Source organism: Macadamia integrifolia, chromosome 14 (assembly GCF_013358625.1).
Source record: "Macadamia integrifolia cultivar HAES 741 chromosome 14, SCU_Mint_v3, whole genome shotgun sequence".
Taxonomy (NCBI): Eukaryota; Viridiplantae; Streptophyta; class Magnoliopsida; order Proteales; family Proteaceae; genus Macadamia; species Macadamia integrifolia.
Genome location: NC_056570.1, coordinates 14,749,246 through 14,770,117, shown reverse-complemented (window position 1 = coordinate 14,770,117; position 20,872 = coordinate 14,749,246). Strand labels below are relative to the sequence as shown.

The window sequence follows — 20,872 nt, the reverse complement described above, 5'->3', positions numbered from 1 at the left end:
GGCTATTAATACCACACACACAACCATTATCCAGCTGTCCATCAATCAGAGCCATAACTTGACCAATTTGGCCACTAACAAACCCCACAAGTGATTGGGGCAAAGGCAGTAGAGATAAAGGGCATTCCCTCTATAAAAACACCCACCGGCAGGTCATGTGCAATGACACTAACCTAGCAGGCACCCACCGGAGAAGGTTTTATAGCAGCCCCTGGCAGTTGCTGGACTCCCCACTGGCTTGAGGTGTTCCTGCCCCTCTAAGAACTCAACTTGGTTCCTCTGGGTTCCTTTCATGTAGGTGGACATGTCCCATACCCAAGGAATCAATTCCAATTGGTTTATTCCCTCACTATCATTATTCATATACCACACTTGGCCTACTTTGCTGAAGTTCAGCAATGCATATGCAAGCATCGTTGTCTTGAGCTAAGCATCCCCCAATCTGGGCATGGGCAAACCCAAAAGAATAATTGGGTAGCCATATGATGGTAAGCATGCAGAAATTCAAACCCATTTATATTCCCAACTCCTCTGATTCAAAAGTGAGTCAGAGATGAAGGTGTCTGAAAGCCTCCATCATCCTATTTCAGTTCTGAGATGGTGGTCCCAGCTCTGAAATGGGATTCCTCTCATCATATGAAGTCTTCTTAGACTATGGTCATCCCTAGGGGTAAAATACAAACACGCACCTACCTCCAGGCATAGGCTCAATTTGTTTACATTCCCCAATTTGCAATTTCAGCAATTATATTGCATAAGCCTTATCCCGGCAGCTGTGTTTTCAGCTCTGGGGCAAGAAACCCTTGTTTCCAAGGTCTGATACCTATTTATGGGAATTTACAGGGATAGTTGCATGTCTAAAGGTATGGACAGCTTCCCACAACACCTATCCAACACTTACAGTTGGGTTTCAAACTTAGGGAAAATGGATCCTAATTGGACAACTCTCAACCCAACCTTTATTATCTGCTAAGACCATTTCTAAAGTCTGAAGATTGTTATAATAGTATGAACAGCAGCGTACCATACCCATTAAGGTCTCTGTAGCTGGGTTTCTAATTTGGGAATGAAACCCCATGCTTGCACAGCCTATTCTCATCCTTAGGGTAATTGGAGAATAATTAAAAGTGCTGTAGACTATCCTAAAAATATGGACAGCAAGAATATTATATTCAATTTATATGAACAGCAATAATTAAACATATCCTCTTGTATGTAAATCCAATTTCAAGTCCTGGGTTGTCCAATTGTATACCTACAGCTCTAAATTCAGTTGTAAGGACCTACAGGGACCACATGAGACCTGCACATTTACTAATTAGCACCTGTACAGCATGTTATCATGGCCAATTTGAGACCCTGTTACTGAACTTACCAAAATCCCAGGCCTGCAGGCAATTTCCCCAAACCCTGGGCTATTTAAACTACACTTCCCACCCAATCTTGGCTGAAGTAGGTCACAGAGACTAGAATCATGCTATAATTTACCCAATTAACACCAATTAAACATGCTACCATACTTTACACAGTCCCTATGATTGAGTTTCAGCCAATTCCAAGGCATGCAGTCCAAGATTCCCAGTTCTGGGTGTCTGCATGCTTGGGAAAACTTGCTGAATTTTAATTTCTACCCTATCTAACTACTGTACAGAAAAATAGAGATAGAAAATTACCTTTCCAGTTATGTACAACAGTAGGGAGGTTCCAGTAGCAACTCCCAAGCTTGGACAGCAGTTATGGCCTTCTGATTTGCTTTGACAACAACCATAGAAACTTGTACCACTTGTATGACAACCTTAGCAACAGTAGTAGATCACACAACAAGAGCATTCTAAACTCTTGGACAGCAGCAACACCATCTGAGGAAACAACAGTTGCTGATCAGCCTTCTCTTTTCTCCTTCATAGGCGTATGTAAGGTGGGAGGCAGCAACAGCAGCTAGCTTGCACAGCAGCAGGGCAGCATACATAGCAGTAGCAGCCAGCAACATGCAGTAGCTAACAGTAACAGTAGCATCAGGGGCAGGAGTGGCTAGCAGTAGCTACAATAGTGGTAGCAGTAGTAGCATTAGGCTGCATGCAGCCCATGAACAGCCCACAAGCAAGCCCCTTCTTCTTGTTTCTTTCTTCTCCTCTCCCTCTCCTAACGATTTGTTTTGTGAGAAATGAGAGATATGAGTGAGAATTGGGTATTTGTAGCAATCCCATAAGCCACTAGCGCATGTTTGGATGTAAGGTCCATTTTCTGGGAATGGAATTAATGTACTGGCATGTGGGCCTACTTGTTCATCTGCATGTTGGGCCACATGACCAGTGTGGGATACCCTTTCAACTCATATGATTATTCGAGGCATGCCCAAAGGGATGTGGGACCCACAGGATAATAATGTAATTTTTCTGCTGATGGTACCACCGGCGGGTGGCACTGGCTGGCCGGTAGTCCGGTAGGTGACATGTCGGTGACAGCAAAAACTGTTCCCCAACAGCCCCAACCACTTAGCCCACTGGTCAAATATGTGTGTGACCTTGTACACATCATTTTGACCCATATTCCTTCTTCTTTGGCCAGGTATACAAGCAATATGTATTCCCACTGTGCAACCTTCACTGACCAAATAGACAATCCAACTACTCTTAGTGTCAGCTATGTCTACACACCCGAGGCATGCAGCTGGATTTTTTATATGAGGTATCACAAGGGGAGAACATACACAGAGCAAAACGAAACATGAGGAGTAAAAAATTCGATTTGGGGTCCACCTTTCATAAAGGGGACCACCTAATCTTGCGGGTCTATCAGGTTTCCCGCGGGTCCGCCAAATATTTCGTGGGCCATCTAGAAATCTTTCGGACCTGCCAGCTTAAAAAAAAAATAAATAAATAACTTATGAATGGAGGAGTATATACATAGGTACATATTTCACTTACATATATAGTACAAATTTTTATACTTAGGTGTTTATATATATATATATATATGTCTCATTTATGAACCACTTGATGTTGAAAATTCATGTGCATGGAACAATGTTATATAATACAAAATCTACGATTGGCCCGGAGTATTAGGTCTAAATACTCTTGACGGCCCAAAGACTGTTAGGCTCGGAGTATTAGGTCTAAAATAACCGAAATACCCTTAAACGGCCCAAAGACTGATTGGCCTCGAGTATTAGGTCTGAAATGATCGAAATACTCTTGGACGACCAAAAAATTGATTGGCCTGGAGTATTAGGTCTAAAATGATTGAAATACTTTTGGACGGTCCGAAGACTGATTGGCTCAAAGTATTAGGTCTGAAATGATTAAATACTCTTGGACGACCCAAAAATTGATTGGCACTTGGAGTATTAGGTCTAAAATGAAAAAAATATCCTTGGACGGCCCAAAGACTGATTGGCTCAGAGTATGAGGTCTAAAATGACCGAAAATGCCCTTGGACAGCCCAAAGACTAATTGGCCTAGAGTATTAGGTCTGAAATTATTGAAATACTCTTGGACGACCCAAAAATTTATTGGCCCAGAGTATTAGTTTTTGAAATGATCGAAATACTCTTGGACGCCCAGAGTATTAGGTCTAGAGTGACCGAAATACTCTTAGACGGCCCAAAGACTGTTTGGCCCAAGGTATCACTCAGGTCAATAAGAGACCAAAATACTTCTCAATGGCCTAAATTTCAATTTGATCTAAGATGACACCTTGGTAGGAACCAAACAATGGTGGCCCATTAAAGGATTTCCATTCTGCTGCTCAGGGAAGATCTCAACTTTTTAGTCAAATTCACTAGATAGATCATATTAATTTCTTGATTTATCAAGGTTTGCCCACTTAAAAAAATTCATCAATGAATTATTCGCTTGCGTTTTTGCATTTGCACCTTTGCCATCCTAGAGCAAGATGACGGTAATAATATTCAGGGTGATAAAATTTAGTAGTTATTTTCTTTGTCCTTCAGCTATGGCATAGGCCTCCGCCAAAGAGGGGCATATGTAGACATCCAATTTTTCTACCTGCCCCAACAGTGATGAAAAATAGGGAATAATTGAGGTTCATGCTCTACGTCGGAGGAGAATCTAGGCCTTTCATGATTACCCATAACCCGAAACCATAATCCGACCCGAAACCCTAATCCAGCCTGGGACCTTTTTCATATTCCAGGCCTAGCAGATTCCCCTTTAACTTTTTACCCAATTTAGCTTGGATCTATGAAATGCTTTCTTTTTTGATGGCAGACCAGCCAAAAGGATTCTTGATGGGTCCAAAAGCCTATAAATAACGCCTCTTTTTTCCATTTTGAGAGTATAAAGGAATATGGGAGAGGTCCCCCACGCACCTTATGATTGCCTGCCCATTCCCTTGTGAGAGAGCCACGTGTGGAGAGAATGTTCCATTCCCTAATCACTAGCCTCTCTTTCCATTTTTAGTATGTTTTGTCACCAATAGTTAGCCCTTTTCCATTTTTAGCCTAGCCTAACGTCTGATCCAAGGCCGAAAACTCTGCCCGATTGGGTCTGACTTTTACTTCTACACGTCGAAGTTCTACCAAAATTTTTAAAGATTCTTGAAAAGTATGTTAAATTTTGAAGTGTCGTCAAAGGCCTAGATTCTCCAAAGAAGAGGAGCAACCAGCTAAGATTGCTCTCACCTGAGTCAGGAGCCTTCACTGGGATTATGTACACATCAACATGGCCTACCCCTCTTGGCCAGAAATAAGGGCCAAGGTCAGGTATAATTTCTTAATAGAGAAGGCATAATGTAAACATTTTACTTAATATAGTATTTGTGTAATGTTGCATATTAAATATTTAATCATGCATGTGGTTTAGGGTATATTGGGGAATATTCGTATTTAAGCATCTAATAGGAAGACTGGTTCAACCGAGTGAAGTGGGTGCTTAACACCTTCTCAATTTCATAATCTGACTCTTACCCTAATCTTTTGAACAGACCGAGTCTATTTAAAACCCATTCCTATGGAACTGGCCCACATGCCGGGTCCTAGGCCCTAATCCTAGGTGGCAACTCTAATTTTCATATTCCAATCCTTGAATTGGCCATTAAATTACTATCAAATATGACCCAAAAAGGGAAAGAGCCCATTTTCCCCTTAAAATAGGCCTCAACGTATTTCTGAGCAGTGATATAGTGGTGCAGGACTGGAGGATGTGTTTACGACCCATTACCCTTACACTCAGCTCATCTCCACCTGTTTCAAGAGACTTATCTTGGTCGGAAGGCCATGTTGCCAGGCTTTCGAGCCTTTTCTATAATAGTCTTTTACTCGACCTATTTGTCTTGGCATTAAGTTGTTGGTAAGGTATTTTGGCTTTCAAGCCTTTGTCTTAATAGGCTGGCTTTCACTCGGTTTGTTATGCTCAACCATAAGTTGGTTGGTCAGGCATCTGAGTTTTTTAGCATGTGCCTTAATAGGCTTTTACTTGTCCCATTATGCTCAACTTCCTTTCATTCTGTCACACCCTACCTGAAATATAGGCAAAGGTATATGGCATTGGATTCCCAACACAGTTAGCTTACCTTCACAAGGATCACAGACACAGTTTACCATTCGCACAAACTCTCGAGATCATCTATCATAAATCAAAGTAGTGTAGACATCCAATTTTGTCACCCTCCTTCAGCTATGATGAATTACGGATCTTGGACGTGACTTCTTGCTTCCGATCAACAGAGATGATAATTGATTATAGTAATCCAACCCAGAAACATCCCCTTCTCACCCAAAACCCCAAAATCCCGTGCGAGAGGAAAGAGGGCCCAATTATGACTCTTCATACACAAAGGAATCTAGTAAGAATGATCGTACGGATGAATAGTACTTGAAATCATGATTCCAATAACATATGGTACGTCAAAATCGGACTGTTGGATCTCCTACAATCTTTCCTGAAAAATCACTGTTTCGTGCACATGCAACCCTGCCTACCCTGCGCATGGCCCTGCCTACCTCACAAGCGTAGCCCTACCTACCCCAAGTGCAGACCTGCCTGCCTCACTCGCACAGTCCTGCCTCCCCCACACGTATGCCTCATGCCCCAGCCTGCTAGTGTTGAGCTCCCCCGCAAGCATGCCTCGCACACCCGCATTCATGCCTCGTGCCCCCACCTGCCAGTGCCACGTACCCCTGCACGCATGCCTCGCGTACTCACCACATATGCCTCGTACCCACATCTGCCAGTGCCATGCACCTAGCCTGCCTACCTTACACGCCTGCCTGCCTCGTACCCCCGCCTGCCTACTAGCCCACGCGAGCCCCTTCCAGTCCACCGCGTGTGCCCTGTCTACCCTATACGCCCCTGCTAGCCCCACCCCGCGTATGCCCATCCTGCCCTGTGCACCCATACATTCCCCATGCACCCCTACTAGGCCTTGTGTGCCACCGTTAATGGCTGGAATATGCGTTCCAATGACCAATTTGGTGAAGATATTTTCTCTTCACCCACTTGTGCACTTTACACTATCTCACTAGCATACCCTGCACCATAACCTTCTATTGGCCCAAAAAGGTATCTTTTTACCTTATTGGCTTAAAAAAATATTATTTTCACCCATTTGCCAAAGAAATTTACCCTCTACCCCATTGGTCCAAAATTTCATTTTTTCACCCCATTGGTTTGGAAAAATCACTTTTTCCTCCCATTGGCTAAGGAAATTCCCCTTTCCTCCCCATTGGTTCAAGAATTCTATAAATACCCCCTCCCTTTGGTTTAAGACACTCAAGCCTCCTAGGAGCATCCATAGTAAAGAAGTTTTACCCTCTCTCCTCCCCTCCCCCCTTAAGGTTTTTCAAGTCTTCAGAGAGATCTTCATAAGATCCGAAGTGTTCTTCGGGCCTTTGAAATTCTTCAATCCCTTGCCTTCTTTGAGTATTTTTTGTGCAAAATTTTTTTTCCCTTAGTCTCCCTCCCCCTTTTGAGGTTCGTCAAGTCTTTGGAGAGATCTTCATAAGCTTCAAAGTGTTCTTCGAGCCTTCAAAGTTCCTTAATTCCTAGAGAATAACCTATTCCCAGTGGAAGCTTTATTGGAGTACCACCGCAGCCTAGCCCTCCCATAGCCTATCCCCAGCGGAAACTCTGTCAGAGTGCTACCTCAGTCAAAATCCAAAAGTATCCCATCCCAAGAGGAAGCTCTACCAAACCGATACTGCAATCAAAATCAAAAAGTCACCAGTCCTAGTCGGAACTCTATCCAATCAATATCTCTCAAGAAAGGAAGTTGGAGGTCAAAACCATCTTTCCCTGAGCTAGGAGAATTCAAAAGATAGTTCGTGCCAGTACTAATTAGGGGTCCACACCTTTTGACCCAAAACAGGGGTTAAGTTCAAATATAATTTCTCAACTGAATCATCATAATGTAGACTATAAATTGACTTTGTTTTAGTGTACATAGTTATTTAAATTCAGTCCATGTATATATGTATGATAACTTAGCCATGCATGCGGAATAGGAATAATCGTGGAAAATGTTTGATCTTAATCATCTAGTAGGAAGACCAGTTGAAACGGATAGATTAGATGCCTAACACTTTCCCAACTCTACAACCTGACACTTTCCCTGAATCTCTAGACCAAATCAACTTTCGGGCCATTTTCTCAGGAATCGGGCCCACCCTCGGGTCCTAGGCCCATAATCCTAGGTGATGACTCCAAACCCCTTTTTGCATGATCCCAATTCCCCATATTGGACCATCATCAAACCCCCGTCTCAATGATGAACTTTACACTCCTATGAAATAGGCCTCCACGTATCTCTGAGCGGTGATATGGCAGTGCGGGGTCCACAGGAAAGCACACACGACACTCCCCTCCTTAGAGAAAGAGAAAAAGAGAGGAGAGGGCTAAATGCTAAAGCCTTTTTCCTTCCCCCTAAGGGGGAGAAGAGAGAGATCTCTGGCCGCTACCCTCACATGTAGGCATATACAATCCATAAGGAGCATATACATGGTGATCAAATCTACAGTGATGTAAATAATACAGGCCCAACATGAAAAATTTCCACAGGTTACAATAATAAATAAATCTTACAATCCAATAATAATAGTAATAAATACATTAGCAAAAGGAAGATCTCATTCAGCTTTAATGTGTCTCTCAGACATGGCCTCACAACCGTTACTAATCATCTGTCAGTCTCAGCTCTAGTTCCACCATCTAAAAAGAGTAATCAACGAAGGGTGAGCTTCACAAGCCCAGTGAGGGTGAGCAAGCAAGCACACACATCTAATTATGATGTAATCACATGCTCACACCTAAGCCATACCAAAATGCCCCATATGCATAATCCACAAGATCTATTTAATTATATTATATCCAACCTTGTTACTAAGTCTCAATATGTGGGTATGAGTGCTATAAGCACCATAGGTGGTATCCCCTTTCCAGTATGTCGGGCCTCAGGGATACAAGCTAGTTATAAATAGATGTTAATTAGTCCCGAAAAGAAACTTAGTCCTCCAACTAAACCCTAAACAGTAACCACTGACATCCACGGTCCCAGAATCCCACACCGTAATCGGTCTCCCATGTTGTCCGATAGCCATGCGTATAATTTTTTGTACCATGCTATGTCATCTCAGGATATAGTACATCGTATCCGAGCATAGTAGTCCTCTGTGATCTACCACCGAGTGAGATTAGCCAATACCTTACCCCTATTGGCAAGGGGTTATAGCACTAGGATGTGATTCCTAATCATATGCAATCTACATGCATCCATAGCATCTATAACATCCAATCATATATTTGTGGTCACAACTGTAAAACTGACCTCTGAGCCCATGGTATCGGAATCCACACCCGGTCACATTATGCCTTATACAACTACATATCCACAAATCCTCGATCACATCATTCTCGGTAAAATCATGTCATATGTGCAATACTTAATTTTATACAAAATAAATAAAAAATATGATTTCTAGCACATTACACATGAGCATGCAAAAAGATAAAAGTATAGAAACACTTTGTAAAATAAGACAATCACGCACTCACCTTGATTCCCAAATTTGATATTCTTTCTCTGGATTCCCATCAACATGTATCCTTGCTGAGTATTTTCAAGTTCCTATGTTAACAATTCATACTCAAAGTTAATTTCATTTTATTGATCGTAATTAAATTTTACTTCCTAAGACCAAATTGAATTACCTCACTGGAATCCACACTCAGCTGATGGACAAGATACTGTTCTCAAATCAGTATCTTCCCCAGCTGACTAATCAAGCATACCAGCTTAGCTTCCTAATACCTATGTAGGTCACCAACACAACCCACATAGATAACAGTTCCATATATTGGCCTATTAGAACCAATAGACAGAAACTAGGGTCACTTGCTACCGACTGAAAAGGTCTACAGCTTCTACATCTTCTTACTTTGACTGAGTGGGATTCCCATGCAGCAAATACCTATATAGACATTTCATTTTTCACCTTTCTTACCGGGTTATTTCCTTCCCTATCCTAAGTCACTTAATTAATTTTCATACCTCTTACACATTCCTAGGTTAGTTGGAACTAAACACACATTGCTAGGTCATTCAGCCAATATTCTAGCCTTTCACTAGCAGTACCATCAGGGCCAAACCAGCTGGCCAATTCTGCCTGGCAGACTGGGTTCCTTCGATAGCATAATTCTGCTTCCCTTTAGGAAGAATTCTGCTAGACAATTTCCTCAATTCCCGGGCTTCCAAATCTTTCCTACATAGTCCTTTAAACATGTTCGACATGGGTAGGAGATCAGATTGACCCATTGCAGTCTTTTTAACCTGAACCATAATACAAGTGAGTTGTTCCCAGCAAGGTTTCCAAGCAATCAACTAGAATTCCTGCCCAACTGAGCAAACCAAGACCTATACCAGTCAACTCTTCACCTCTACACATTTAATTAAGTGAAATATAATTTATGGAATTCCTACCCAGGTCCAAGTTGGGTTTCCAATGCAGGGTCAATTGGGTTCCAATTTTTCCAATTCCTTCTCGGGTGACCCAACTATGAATTCTACCATTTTTTGAACAGAAATGGGGTTATGTGGGACTTAACCCCACCTTCAATTATGCTCAATTGGTAAAATCCCTATGACCTAGGGTTTCTAGGACAACCCTACAGCCAATTGGGTCCCAACTAAGGTCCCGAAATTGGGTTTTTGCTGTGTGGGGAGTTGAATTGAGTTCCTACAACTAATTCCCCACTGCCAGTTTAATCCTACAATATTCCTACCCTACAGGCCAAATTCTACCCCTAATGAATTCACTGGTTAGGTTAGGGCATATTACCTCTTTTGATGCCTAAAACTTGCAAGTGTAGACGTGAGTATCCCGGTGTAGCTGCCCACCTCCAGACACAATCCCATCAGTGGCAACTTCACTGGCAGCTCTAGGGTTTCCTCTGGCAACAGCTTGAGAGGAGCTCCTCCTCATGGCAACAGCTTCCCAGCAGTAGTAGGGACAGTAGTATCTCTTCCTCTTCCTTCTTCTTCTTCTCCTTCCACTTCTTCCCTTCTCTAATTCTATCGAATTTTTTGCAGTAAATAAGGGTTAAATAGTAGCAGTCCAATCATATTTATTCAGCCAAAATATACCTTAGGGTCCGTTTGGGAAAAACCATTTAAAGTAATTCAATTTATTACAAACTTTAAAATTTATAACTTCAAGTAGGCCCCACTGCCAATTGAGGTAAATAGTGGATTATGACCCTCACTTATGCCTCTACATAGGGTATAAGTGGGCAAAGTCATGCTACAAAGGGATGGGTCCCACATAAGAAATACCTAATTTTCTACATTATGTCACCCATACCGGCTAACCAATTTGCCTATGTGTAGCCTATCGGATCTCTCCTCTGTGATATAGGAAATGTCCTACTTCTTGGGCTTTCAAGTCTAGCCAATGTGGGATTGGTCCCACCTTCCTTCTAACTATTTATACTCCTTCCTTGGGCCTATTAATCTGCTTAATTCCTTCTCTTGCTTCTGTACATCCTAGATTCACAGTAGAGTAGCCTATTGCCTGATGTTAACTGGGCCATACCATTGGGCTCAATTGCTTCAAATTTCTGGGTGTTACACGTTTGATTAAGGCTTCTCGGCTTTAATTCCAAATCAAACTCTAAATTGAGGTGATTTGCTTGCATCTTCAATCACCATTAGATTTCATTAAGGAACATCATGCTGAAACAATCAGCTTTACTAGAAATTTTGAAAATACTCAAGATGAAAATAATTAATGTAGACTAGAAAGAACTAAGTGCAAATTGAAAAAAAAATCTAGGTAAAGTAAACTGAAGTAAAGTACTACTAGTAATATTTCCTCAAATTATTTGAGTTTCATGTTTGCTCTATCTTCTTGCCCCTAGAGTTTCTGGATGATACGGGCTTGGTCAAATTATCCTGGTAACTTGGTAAGGTCCCTCCCAATTGGTTGCTAAATTTCTTGGTTTTTCGGTCATCTCCATTGGTTTGGCTTCTCTAATCATCGCGCTACTCGCTTATCAATCGGTCAAGGTATCCTCTTTGAATGAGGTTCTTGATTTCTTCTTTAAGATGCCAACAAACATTGGTATCATGACCGTGATTGCTATGGAAGTGAAAAACCTTGTTCATGTTCCTCTTTTCGGGAGGACTATCGAGTTTGCCTGGCCAATTGATATAGTCTCGATTTTCTATCTGCATCAGGATCTGCGACCTTTTATGGGTAAGAGGTATATAACTCTCTAATGTTTTTGGCGGGCTTTTGGATTGATCAGAATCTCCGTTAAACTAGTGCCTCTTGCCTCTTGCCTCTTGCTTCTTCCTTCTAGGGGATTTTTATCTTCATCCATGTTTTTGTTGGAATTTTCGCCTACTTCCTCATTGCCTTCCTCCATAGTCTCCGCCACATGAATATACTTATCACAACGGGCTTTCAAGTCGGCTAGGTCCCGTGGCTCTCTTTTTGCAAGGACAACCTGAGGCTCTTGTCTTTAATTCTTCCTAAGAGAGCCACAAATTCCACGTTTGTGTTAAGATCTCTCACTTCTAACTTCTCTTTATTGAATCGCTTCATGTATGCTCAAAGGGACTTATCCTTCAGTTATTTTACGGCCATCAAGTCAACGTGGGTTTTGGGAAGGGCTTTACTGCTCGAGAAATAGACTTTGGCAGAAGTTTGTTATATCATATTCTGGCTACCTTCCTAAAGGTGAGTGGGAGTGCTCAAAACATGATGTGCTTGGAAAGTTAATGGAATTGCATCGCGAACTTAAAGCCTTCCAGATGATCCACTGGTTCTGTGGTGCCATCATACATATTATATTTCAGCATTCTATATCCAGTAGGGAGAGGGTCTCTCATCACTTCATCGGCTAAGGTCATATCATTGGTGAGCTCGGGCTCTATGACTCCTTCCCGGTTTGGGAGACCTTTCTGATCTCATCATGAAGGTCTATAATCATTCATTTTGGGGAGTCGTCGTTCTCTCCATGAGGAGGTTCTTCTTGTCGAGCCACTAGAGTTATAGTTTTTACTCCTCCGACCACATTTGGCTCCTTTTTTTTCATGATTGCGAGGGTTGCATCTTGAACCAATTGAGCCAGAGCTACTATTTACTTCCTTGTAGTCTTACATCATATGAACGCTTCGGATTGGTGCCGCCTTATCATGAGCCTGGGTGACGGACTTAGAAACATTGTGAATAGTACCCTCCAACCGATAAAATCGCTGTTGCAACTCATCGAACTATGCTTTAGTCATGGGCATTTGAACCTTAACCGGAACTTAAAGGTTAGATTCTGCGTTATTCTAATCGTCATCAAGATAACTCATTTAAAGGCTATGGGATTGTCAGGTTCTGCGGCTGGGCCCATTATGAGCTTGTTCCGCAATGACAGGGCCCACATATGGAGGCAGAAGTGTTGCATTCAGATTCATTTTAGGTGCAAGGTGGTAGTTTTCTTTCTTCAGTAGGTCTTTTTCACCATATCAAGCCTATTGCTTGTCTCTTTTCCCATAGATGGCGCCGTTCTGTTGCATTAGAAAACCAATTGATGGGTATCACTGTCCTGCGTAGGTAGATCTAGTTAAAAGAGTCCCAGAGCTTACTCCGGGAGGGGACTCTCTGACGCTCAAATTAGTCTTCCTTGCAACATTATTGAATCGGGGTGAGGAGAGAGAAATAGAGTATGAAAAAATGGAATGTCCATACCAGGGGAGGCTTTCCCTATTTATGGTGTCGGGTTTCTTTAGACGGTTAGTCACTCTCTCGGGTGACGAAAAGGTGGGGTCGTAGTTCTCTCTCTGACCAATCTTCTTCTTTGGGCTTGGGGAGTCTTCCCTAAGTGGGTTATCCTCACTCTCACATTTAGTAGAGATTGGGGTTGAGGACGAGTGTGTCACGTGCAAATGGTTGGGATTATGAGGACTTCATAATCTGATGGGATTTTCCTTTCTCTGACAATTGTCTTGGATAGTTTGTGTTCATTCCTTCATGCCACGTGTCGGCTATCTAATGGTGTGAGATTTTGGGTATATCAGGAAGGTTTGTGTCTTCCTTCACCATCCTCTTCTTCCCTAACTTCCCTCAACTTCTTCTTCTACCTCGAGAGTCTCCTGCATACTAATGTATTTCTTGCACCGAGATTTCAACTCTGCCAAGTTCTTTGGTGCATGTTTTTCCAGAGACCTCTTCAGCTCTTTGTCTTTGAATCCTCCTAAAAGGGCCGCAAAGTCCACCTTCGAATCCAAACCCCTGACCTCGAGCTTCTCGCTGTTAAAGCATTTCATGTAGGTTTGGAGGGACTTTCCCATCCATTACTTTAGGTTCAGCAAGTTGACTATGCTTTACGTTCATCAAGTTGACTGTGGCTCAGCTCCTGGAAATTATGAATGGTCTTTGGATGCAAGCAACTGTACCACGATCTTGCAGCTGACCTGAACGTCAAAGGAAGTGCGTAGCACATGATGTTCTCCGAGACTCGATGAAATTGCATGGCGATTTTGAAGCCTTTCAGATGGTCGAAGGGGTCCCTAGTGCCATCATAGGTGTCATACTTTGGCATTTGAAATTCGATTGGGAGAGGATCCCTCATGACTTCATTAGCTAAGGTCGTGTCATTGGTGAGATCAAGCTCTTGCGTCCTGACATCGTTTTCTACAACCCTCTGGATCTCGTCCATGAGCTCTAAGATCATCTACTTCAAAGCAGAGTCAATTTCTCCATGTCGGGATTCTTCTGCTTGACTGCTCCAGCAGGTCGCAATTTTTCTTTGCATGCTAGTTTTTCCTTTGTGACTTTGTTATGTGGATTTTGTCATGTGTGGACTGACCCAGAGCTACTGTGGTCGTCATCCTTATCTATCTCCGATTGGATGCATATGTCTCGTGTCGTTTTGTTACTCACCTGGGTTACAGCTTTGGAGACTTCCTGCATCATATCGGCTAACTGATTGTACTTCCCCTGGAGTGCGTCAAATTGTGCTCTCATGTTCGGTGCTTGATTGTTGGCTTGAACTGCGGGTGGATCCATCAGTCTGCGATCTTGGTTGTTGTTGGCTGGCCTATTGTCTCTGCAGTTGTCATGTTCTTCCTCCCTAGTCGTCATTTTGCTGCTATCCACCCTTAGTGGCCAGTGTTGGCAAAAGTGGAAGTGTCTCCCCTAAGATTCATATCACGAGCCTGTGTGGTCCGTCTCTTCTTCTGGTATGTTTGCTTCACCATTCAAGTGCCTACTACTCTCATTCTTCCTACAGACGACGTCAATCTATGGCGGCTATGGATCTATTAGCAATAGGACGTTTACTTTGCACAATGAAACGAAGGATAAGAGGCCCGAAGCAAACTTCGGAGGTAATCCTCCGACCCCCAAGTCAGGGATTCATGCAACAACAGTAGGGTAAGGAGAGCATTCGTGAGCGGAATAGCGACTTACCTTTACTTGGTCTTTCCCTTCTCCTTTATAGTGTTGGATCCAATAGAATCCTATTAGGAGATGTCCTCCTAATTCGGTAAGCTGCGGGCGGTTAAAGGATTTCGTCCCATGAGCTTCCTTCTTTGGTGTGGCGTACTCCACTTTTCCCGGGGAATCACGTTGGCTTTATTCTTTTGGAGAGACTGAGTACTTCCACGATTCTACTGATGAAGGTTATATCCTCCTCGGATCTCAGGATTTGAGGTTGCTTACTTACGGATATTCCTAGTTTCCTATCCGAGCACGGTGGGGGGTAGTTGGTTGCCACGTTTCAGTTCCTTGTTGAGCGGTGTATTTCATGCGTATCAGAGTCCGACAGAATAGGCGGGCATCAGACCACGAAGGTGTCCTATTCCCCTCTCTAAGTTTATATGATGCCAATATAAGGGAAATATGTGTCAATTCCAAAAAAAAAGAGCCAGATTAGAATGGATTGGGCTTGAGAGCCTGGTCTAATGGCCGGGGATAAACATTTGTCAACATAAACCTTTTAGATGCACGTGGAGTGAAATTTGAACAAAAGTAAAATATATTTTTTAATTATTATTAAGAATAATTGTTTAACCAACTCTGTTTTTTGGTGAAAATTGTTTAACCAACTCAACAACATACTAAATATGGTAATTTTGAGGTTCACTTCACTTTTCATTTGAGAATATTTCCAACGAAAAGTGAAGTGAAACCTAATTACCATATTTTGTATGCTGTTATTGAGGTAGTTAAATAATTATTCTTGGTAATGACTACAAAAAATAATTTCTTTTTGCTTTAATTTTAATTATAAATCACGTCACTTCATATGTAACCAAAAAAACTCTTTCACTGAAATAAGACAAAAATGTAAATAAAGAAAGAGAAAAATTGGAATAACAGTAGGTACATCCACGAAGTTAACTCAAGCTTTAACCCCAACCGGGTAAGCTAGGCAAATACTGTTTAACCATCATAAGTCATTTATATTAAGTTAAAGCCTGCGTCTCATAAAGGGGCATCATAACACAATCTATAAAAGCCATTAAATGATGAGAAACATTTGAAGTTTTTTCTTATATGAAATTGATGAGAACCAATTTGATCAATGAACATGGGTAATAAACTAAAGGATCGAGTTTTCCTTCACCCATGGTAAAACTAGAATCTCAGTCATGATTTCTTGACGCTTGAATGAGACTTCTAGAATAGCTAAAGAGCATTTCATAACTTCATGGATAAGGAGTGTGGGAGTAATTATCACAATGGTGGGTGAAGGAAATTTTCCCCTAATAATCCTGCTTTTTGGGGCCAGCCAGACCAATCTCATTTTCCCGTTCTGCTTCATTGAGGGACATATCTTCTGTTCACTATTAAGTTTCAAGATCATTTGTGATCACCTCAAACCAAATCCTGTTAGGCATTCCCTAGCCCCCTTAATTACAAAGATGAGTAACAATACTATATAATACATCTGCATTCTTTACAGGTCATAGTGGAGGTGCACCAATTCTCATAATCCTTCCATGCTTTACAGAATGATAGAGATGTTAGTTACTGAGGGTCTTCAACTGGCTTGGTTGGTGGTTATACAATCCTCATCCCTAGTATGCCTGCAACATAAATGGAGACATAATCAGCATAACCATTTTCCTAGACTAATTTCACGTAGACAACGTTGGTAGAGGCTTCTCTGCAGGCCATATAGCATCCCTGACCAGTGTTCTCCCTTCTAATTTGAAATGAAAAGTAAAATATCCAGCATAATTTTTTAATTACACTTTTTCCAATAATAGGAGTTTGATATTGATCTATTATTGATATTGATGCATTCTTCGTTGAAATACATATAACATGAGTTCAGCATTAATGCATTTATTATTGCAATACATACATAAAAGAAAATCTACAACTAAGTTGAAATTAATGCATTCTTCTTGTAAGGACTCCCCAAGGAACATGCATATTTTTGTCTCCTGGGGACTTCCTCTCTCTTGTCTCCAAGCCATTCCCTCTTAAGGGTTTGGTCCTCGTGTATTCTTTTTTTTTTTTTTTTTGGGATCTTGTATTTTTTCTTCTCTTTGGTTATGAATTATATTTTCACCCAAAAAAAAAAAATTACATTTGCACTGCCCTATCGATTTCATACCATTAACCTCCTTTTGGAAGTTAAGGAACATGAGGAAGGATAGAGGCAACCAGGATTTAAGTTCTAACATGCTTCCAGAAATCAGCATCAGGAAAAAGAGGACATTAAATATGACATAAGTGTCAGTGTTACCTCTGTAGTTTTTCCAAACCTAAGAAGCTGTAGTTTTGAAACCCTCCTTTGGGTGGATGGAAAGTAGCTTGCTTAGTTGGTAAGAACTTATTTCCTACTTTGTCTATGCTGGTTTCAAGTCCACATGCATTGCAAAGAGACTCCATGTCTGACTCCTGAAAATTCCAAATGCACGTTTTAATTGAAAATGTGTCAAATATCACCGCAAAGTTGTTTTTCAGTATTCAGTTAGTTGAGATAGCATACCTTCATCCTCAACAACTTGGATAGCTGTGCTAGTGGGTATGGGCTGTGTGCGTAGCCACCATAATTGATATAAGATACCACCAGTATTCGAAGCTTTAAAAATGAAAAGGATATAGCAAGGAATCAATTAATTTTTTCATTAGTCATCAACTTCTGATGCAAAGTACATACGAAAAAAAAAAAGGAAAAGGAAGAGGAATCAAGGACAGTAGACCCCTCCTTCAACACTCAATTTTTTTCCGAGAATATGAAATGCATAAGTATAAATGATTAATGATGGGAAGCACTGTCTAAAATTGCATGGTGGTGGTCCAAGCTCTTGGACAAAACATAAAGATGAGAACATGCGTCACGGAAAAGGTCCTAACGTGTTCAAGTCAGGGTGGCAATAAATTTGGAAGCTTCCCTAGTGCAGGGAATACAGGCGTATGTAAAAAATGACCCAAGCAAACATGGAAGATTCTTTTCAAAGCAAAAGATCTTGTGATGCAGGTATACCAACCTCATTGATATAGGGTTCCATCAGGCAGTACTGCAGATAGGAAGACTCTGTTGCTATTGTAGCAAAGAAACATTTATAATTGCCTAGACGGAAGAACCTGAAGGAAAGGTAGAAAAACTTGAGGGAACCATCTTAAATCCAAATCTGATATTGAAAAAGCAGTGCAGTGCCCATTTTTAAAATAGCACTTCAGCAGGAATTAGAAGTGGAGAATGTTCAAGAATGGAACTCTGAAACGCATACAGTAAGGAATAAAATCTGAAAAATGCTACTGTTTGTCACCTTAAAACTTTCCGAGTGAAACACATTTCCTTCGATTTAAGAATGGGAGATGCCAGGCGCTGAAACCACAAAGACAATGAGCCCCCCTGTATGTTGATGTTAAGCCTCTAATTAATGAACATTTCTTTGGGGGGGCATCTAGTTACATGATCACCAACCAGCCTGAGTATTGTCCCAATAAAAAATTTGAAAAACTCAATGACAAAAACATGAAGACAGATACATACCACTGATTGGCTGTTAGAACTGAGATGAAGAAGCACATAAAACGAGCGGAACTCAGCTTCATTCTTGCTGATGCTGCTGGACTTCCGATTGGCATCATACATGTCATAGAGAGATGAAAGGGATTTTCTGAGCTGCTCCAGATTGAGATAATGCATAGAAGAAATATTCGGATTGCAATTAGACCAAAGAAGCTTGTGATGTGATACTATGTAGAATTTAACCTGTCAGATGGAATGTATCAATATACTCATGCCCTGAATCACAGGCTTGTAGCCTTCTCCACGTTGACTAATATGATGCTGACATCATTCAGTAAATTTTAAAATTTACAAGTAGCATAGTGAAATCTAGATGCAGTTTCATGTGGATTTAAACAAGAGCAGTGATACTAGAAGGAAACAAGTAGAACTTTCATTTTTCTGTTCACACATGTAATTCTAAGATCTCAAGCAGTTTCAAAAGCTTTTCAAGACCTCATAGATGACAGATTCATAGGGAAACAATATCTTCAAAAAACACAAGAACCGCTAATTGTACGTAAAGCAACTTTTTTTTTTCTATTTACGTTTTGATTTTGGTTATAATATACCGAGAACAATTTGAGAAATTAATTTTATCAGAAGGCCTGACTTCCTGCCAACCACTCCCCTCTCCCCCCCACCCCCAAAAAAAAAAAAAAAAAAAAAGGGTGAATTGTTGAGGAAAAAAAAAAATGTTAGAGAACTGAATAACTGGACAGACTTGTCTGAAACCTAGATTGAGGTTTGCAAGGAAAGAAGATAGAACGAGGGGGGAAGAGAAAAAAAGTTATGAGTAAGAAGTTGTCACGAACCAGGTCCAAAACTACTTATGGGAAAAATAAGGCTGTAGGCTGCGTGGCACTTGCGCCTAGACACAGGAAGGGCAATATGACTGCCCTGCCCCCCATGAAATGAAAAATCCCACCCCTGTTAGGTGCACCATGCATGCTCTCATTGGCCCCCATGCTGGTGCAGGGGCCACACAGCCTGGCAGTGATCCCTCCTCCCATGCTATCTATTTATGAAAGTTTAACAACAATCATTCCCACATCCCCCCCCCCAAAAAATAAAAAAATAAAATAAATATATATATATATGCAATATGTTCTTTTGTATCATATCCACAAATATTTCAAAGATTTCTCCTCAGTATGGAGCATCATACATGCCCAATTTGCGCAAGATACAATCACAATGTGAGCTACTGACAACTTCTGTAAAAATAACAGTTACTCCCTCCATTACCTACAAGACTGTCTAGATTGGACTATTGAAGATTATGATAGACTAGGGAAAAAATTTAGAGAATGTAGGAAGTTGGAGTATTGATACCAATTTCCTTAGAAAGTGTGCTTTCAAAATGAATCTTTAGGGAACAAAGGTGAAATTGATCAGGGATTGAATTTGATAACAGCTCTTGTTGGAGTATTGATAACAACTCTTGATGTTGTGACTCAGTGGGAAAACTTGCCTTCACTGCTGCAATCTACCACAATTGGATAGAGAGGAACCTCAAGAGATGGACTCAAAGATCAAGATCCTTTTTCCAAATCTGGGACTCGAATTCATTTGATGTCTAGAGGAAAAATTGACATGCAAGCTGGAAACTGCTTAAACACTATGAGGAACTCACACATTGTAAACTCTTGGGACCTCCCAATCGTACTGTATCTTCCATGGCCCCTCCTAGGGGCGGGTTTCTTCTATACATGTATTTTCCTTTCTTTTACTGCTCCCCTAGTTCCTTTTCTTTAGGCCCAAGGAGAGTTGCTCACGACCTCTTAATTTTGAGGTGTTGATCTTTGCCAACTGAGCAACCCCCCCTTCTTTGGGGATCCCACCCCCTTTTATTCTTCTCCTTTTCTTTAATAATTTATCTTTACCCATCCAAGAATAAAAGGTGCAATTGATCTCAAAGTCTTTACATATGATGCGCAAATTCGAATTGTGCCACATTCAGCTTCCCTTTCATAATTTTTAAACAGGATTCTCAGCAATGCCAATGAGTACATTGTAATTTCAACAAGCTCATCAGTCCTTGGTGATATAGCTTAAATCCTTCAACAGCATTCATAACTATATGAGCACACAATACCATGGAACATAGATCATAATTCTGCATCTGCACTCTGCAAAGTGTTTTTCACAACCCTCCCCCCAAAGGTGAATGTCATAATATTTGCAGCAATAGAGCTATGATACTCCAAAGCAGATCTCATAGACCTTTCTAGGGTGATGAAGGTCGTACTTAAAAATACTGATGCTGCCTCCAAAAGGGAAATGCATTAAGCATGCACAATTTTCCTCATCAGAGTCATTAATTATACTATGTTGAGCAAGTGAATGAAAGAGAGAGAAGCAATCCAACAAACCTTTGATACTTC

The 20,872-nt window shown here is 41.2% G+C and overlaps 1 protein-coding gene across 5 annotated transcripts in view; it reads right to left on the bottom strand.

The window, feature by feature from the left end:
- Nucleotides 1–15,889: 15,889 nt before the first annotated feature.
- Nucleotides 15,890–20,872, bottom strand: part of LOC122060919 (SAC3 family protein C) — a 70,216-nt gene continuing 65,233 nt past the window's right edge. For 2 of the 5 annotated variants that reach the window (XM_042624026.1, XM_042624030.1), the window contains 6 exons: nt 18,468–18,689; nt 18,241–18,326; nt 17,959–18,055; nt 17,457–17,549; nt 17,211–17,365; nt 15,890–16,542 (listed from right to left, as the gene is read on the bottom strand). In XM_042624026.1, the coding sequence (XP_042479960.1) occupies nt 16,497–16,542; nt 17,211–17,365; nt 17,457–17,549; nt 17,959–18,055; nt 18,241–18,326; nt 18,468–18,689 (699 nt within the window). In that variant the 3' untranslated portion in view covers nt 15,890–16,496. The remainder of the gene's footprint in view (nt 16,543–17,210; nt 17,366–17,456; nt 17,550–17,958; nt 18,056–18,240; nt 18,327–18,467; nt 18,690–20,872) is intronic. The other 3 variants (XM_042624027.1, XM_042624028.1, XM_042624029.1) reach the window with 3 other exon arrangements.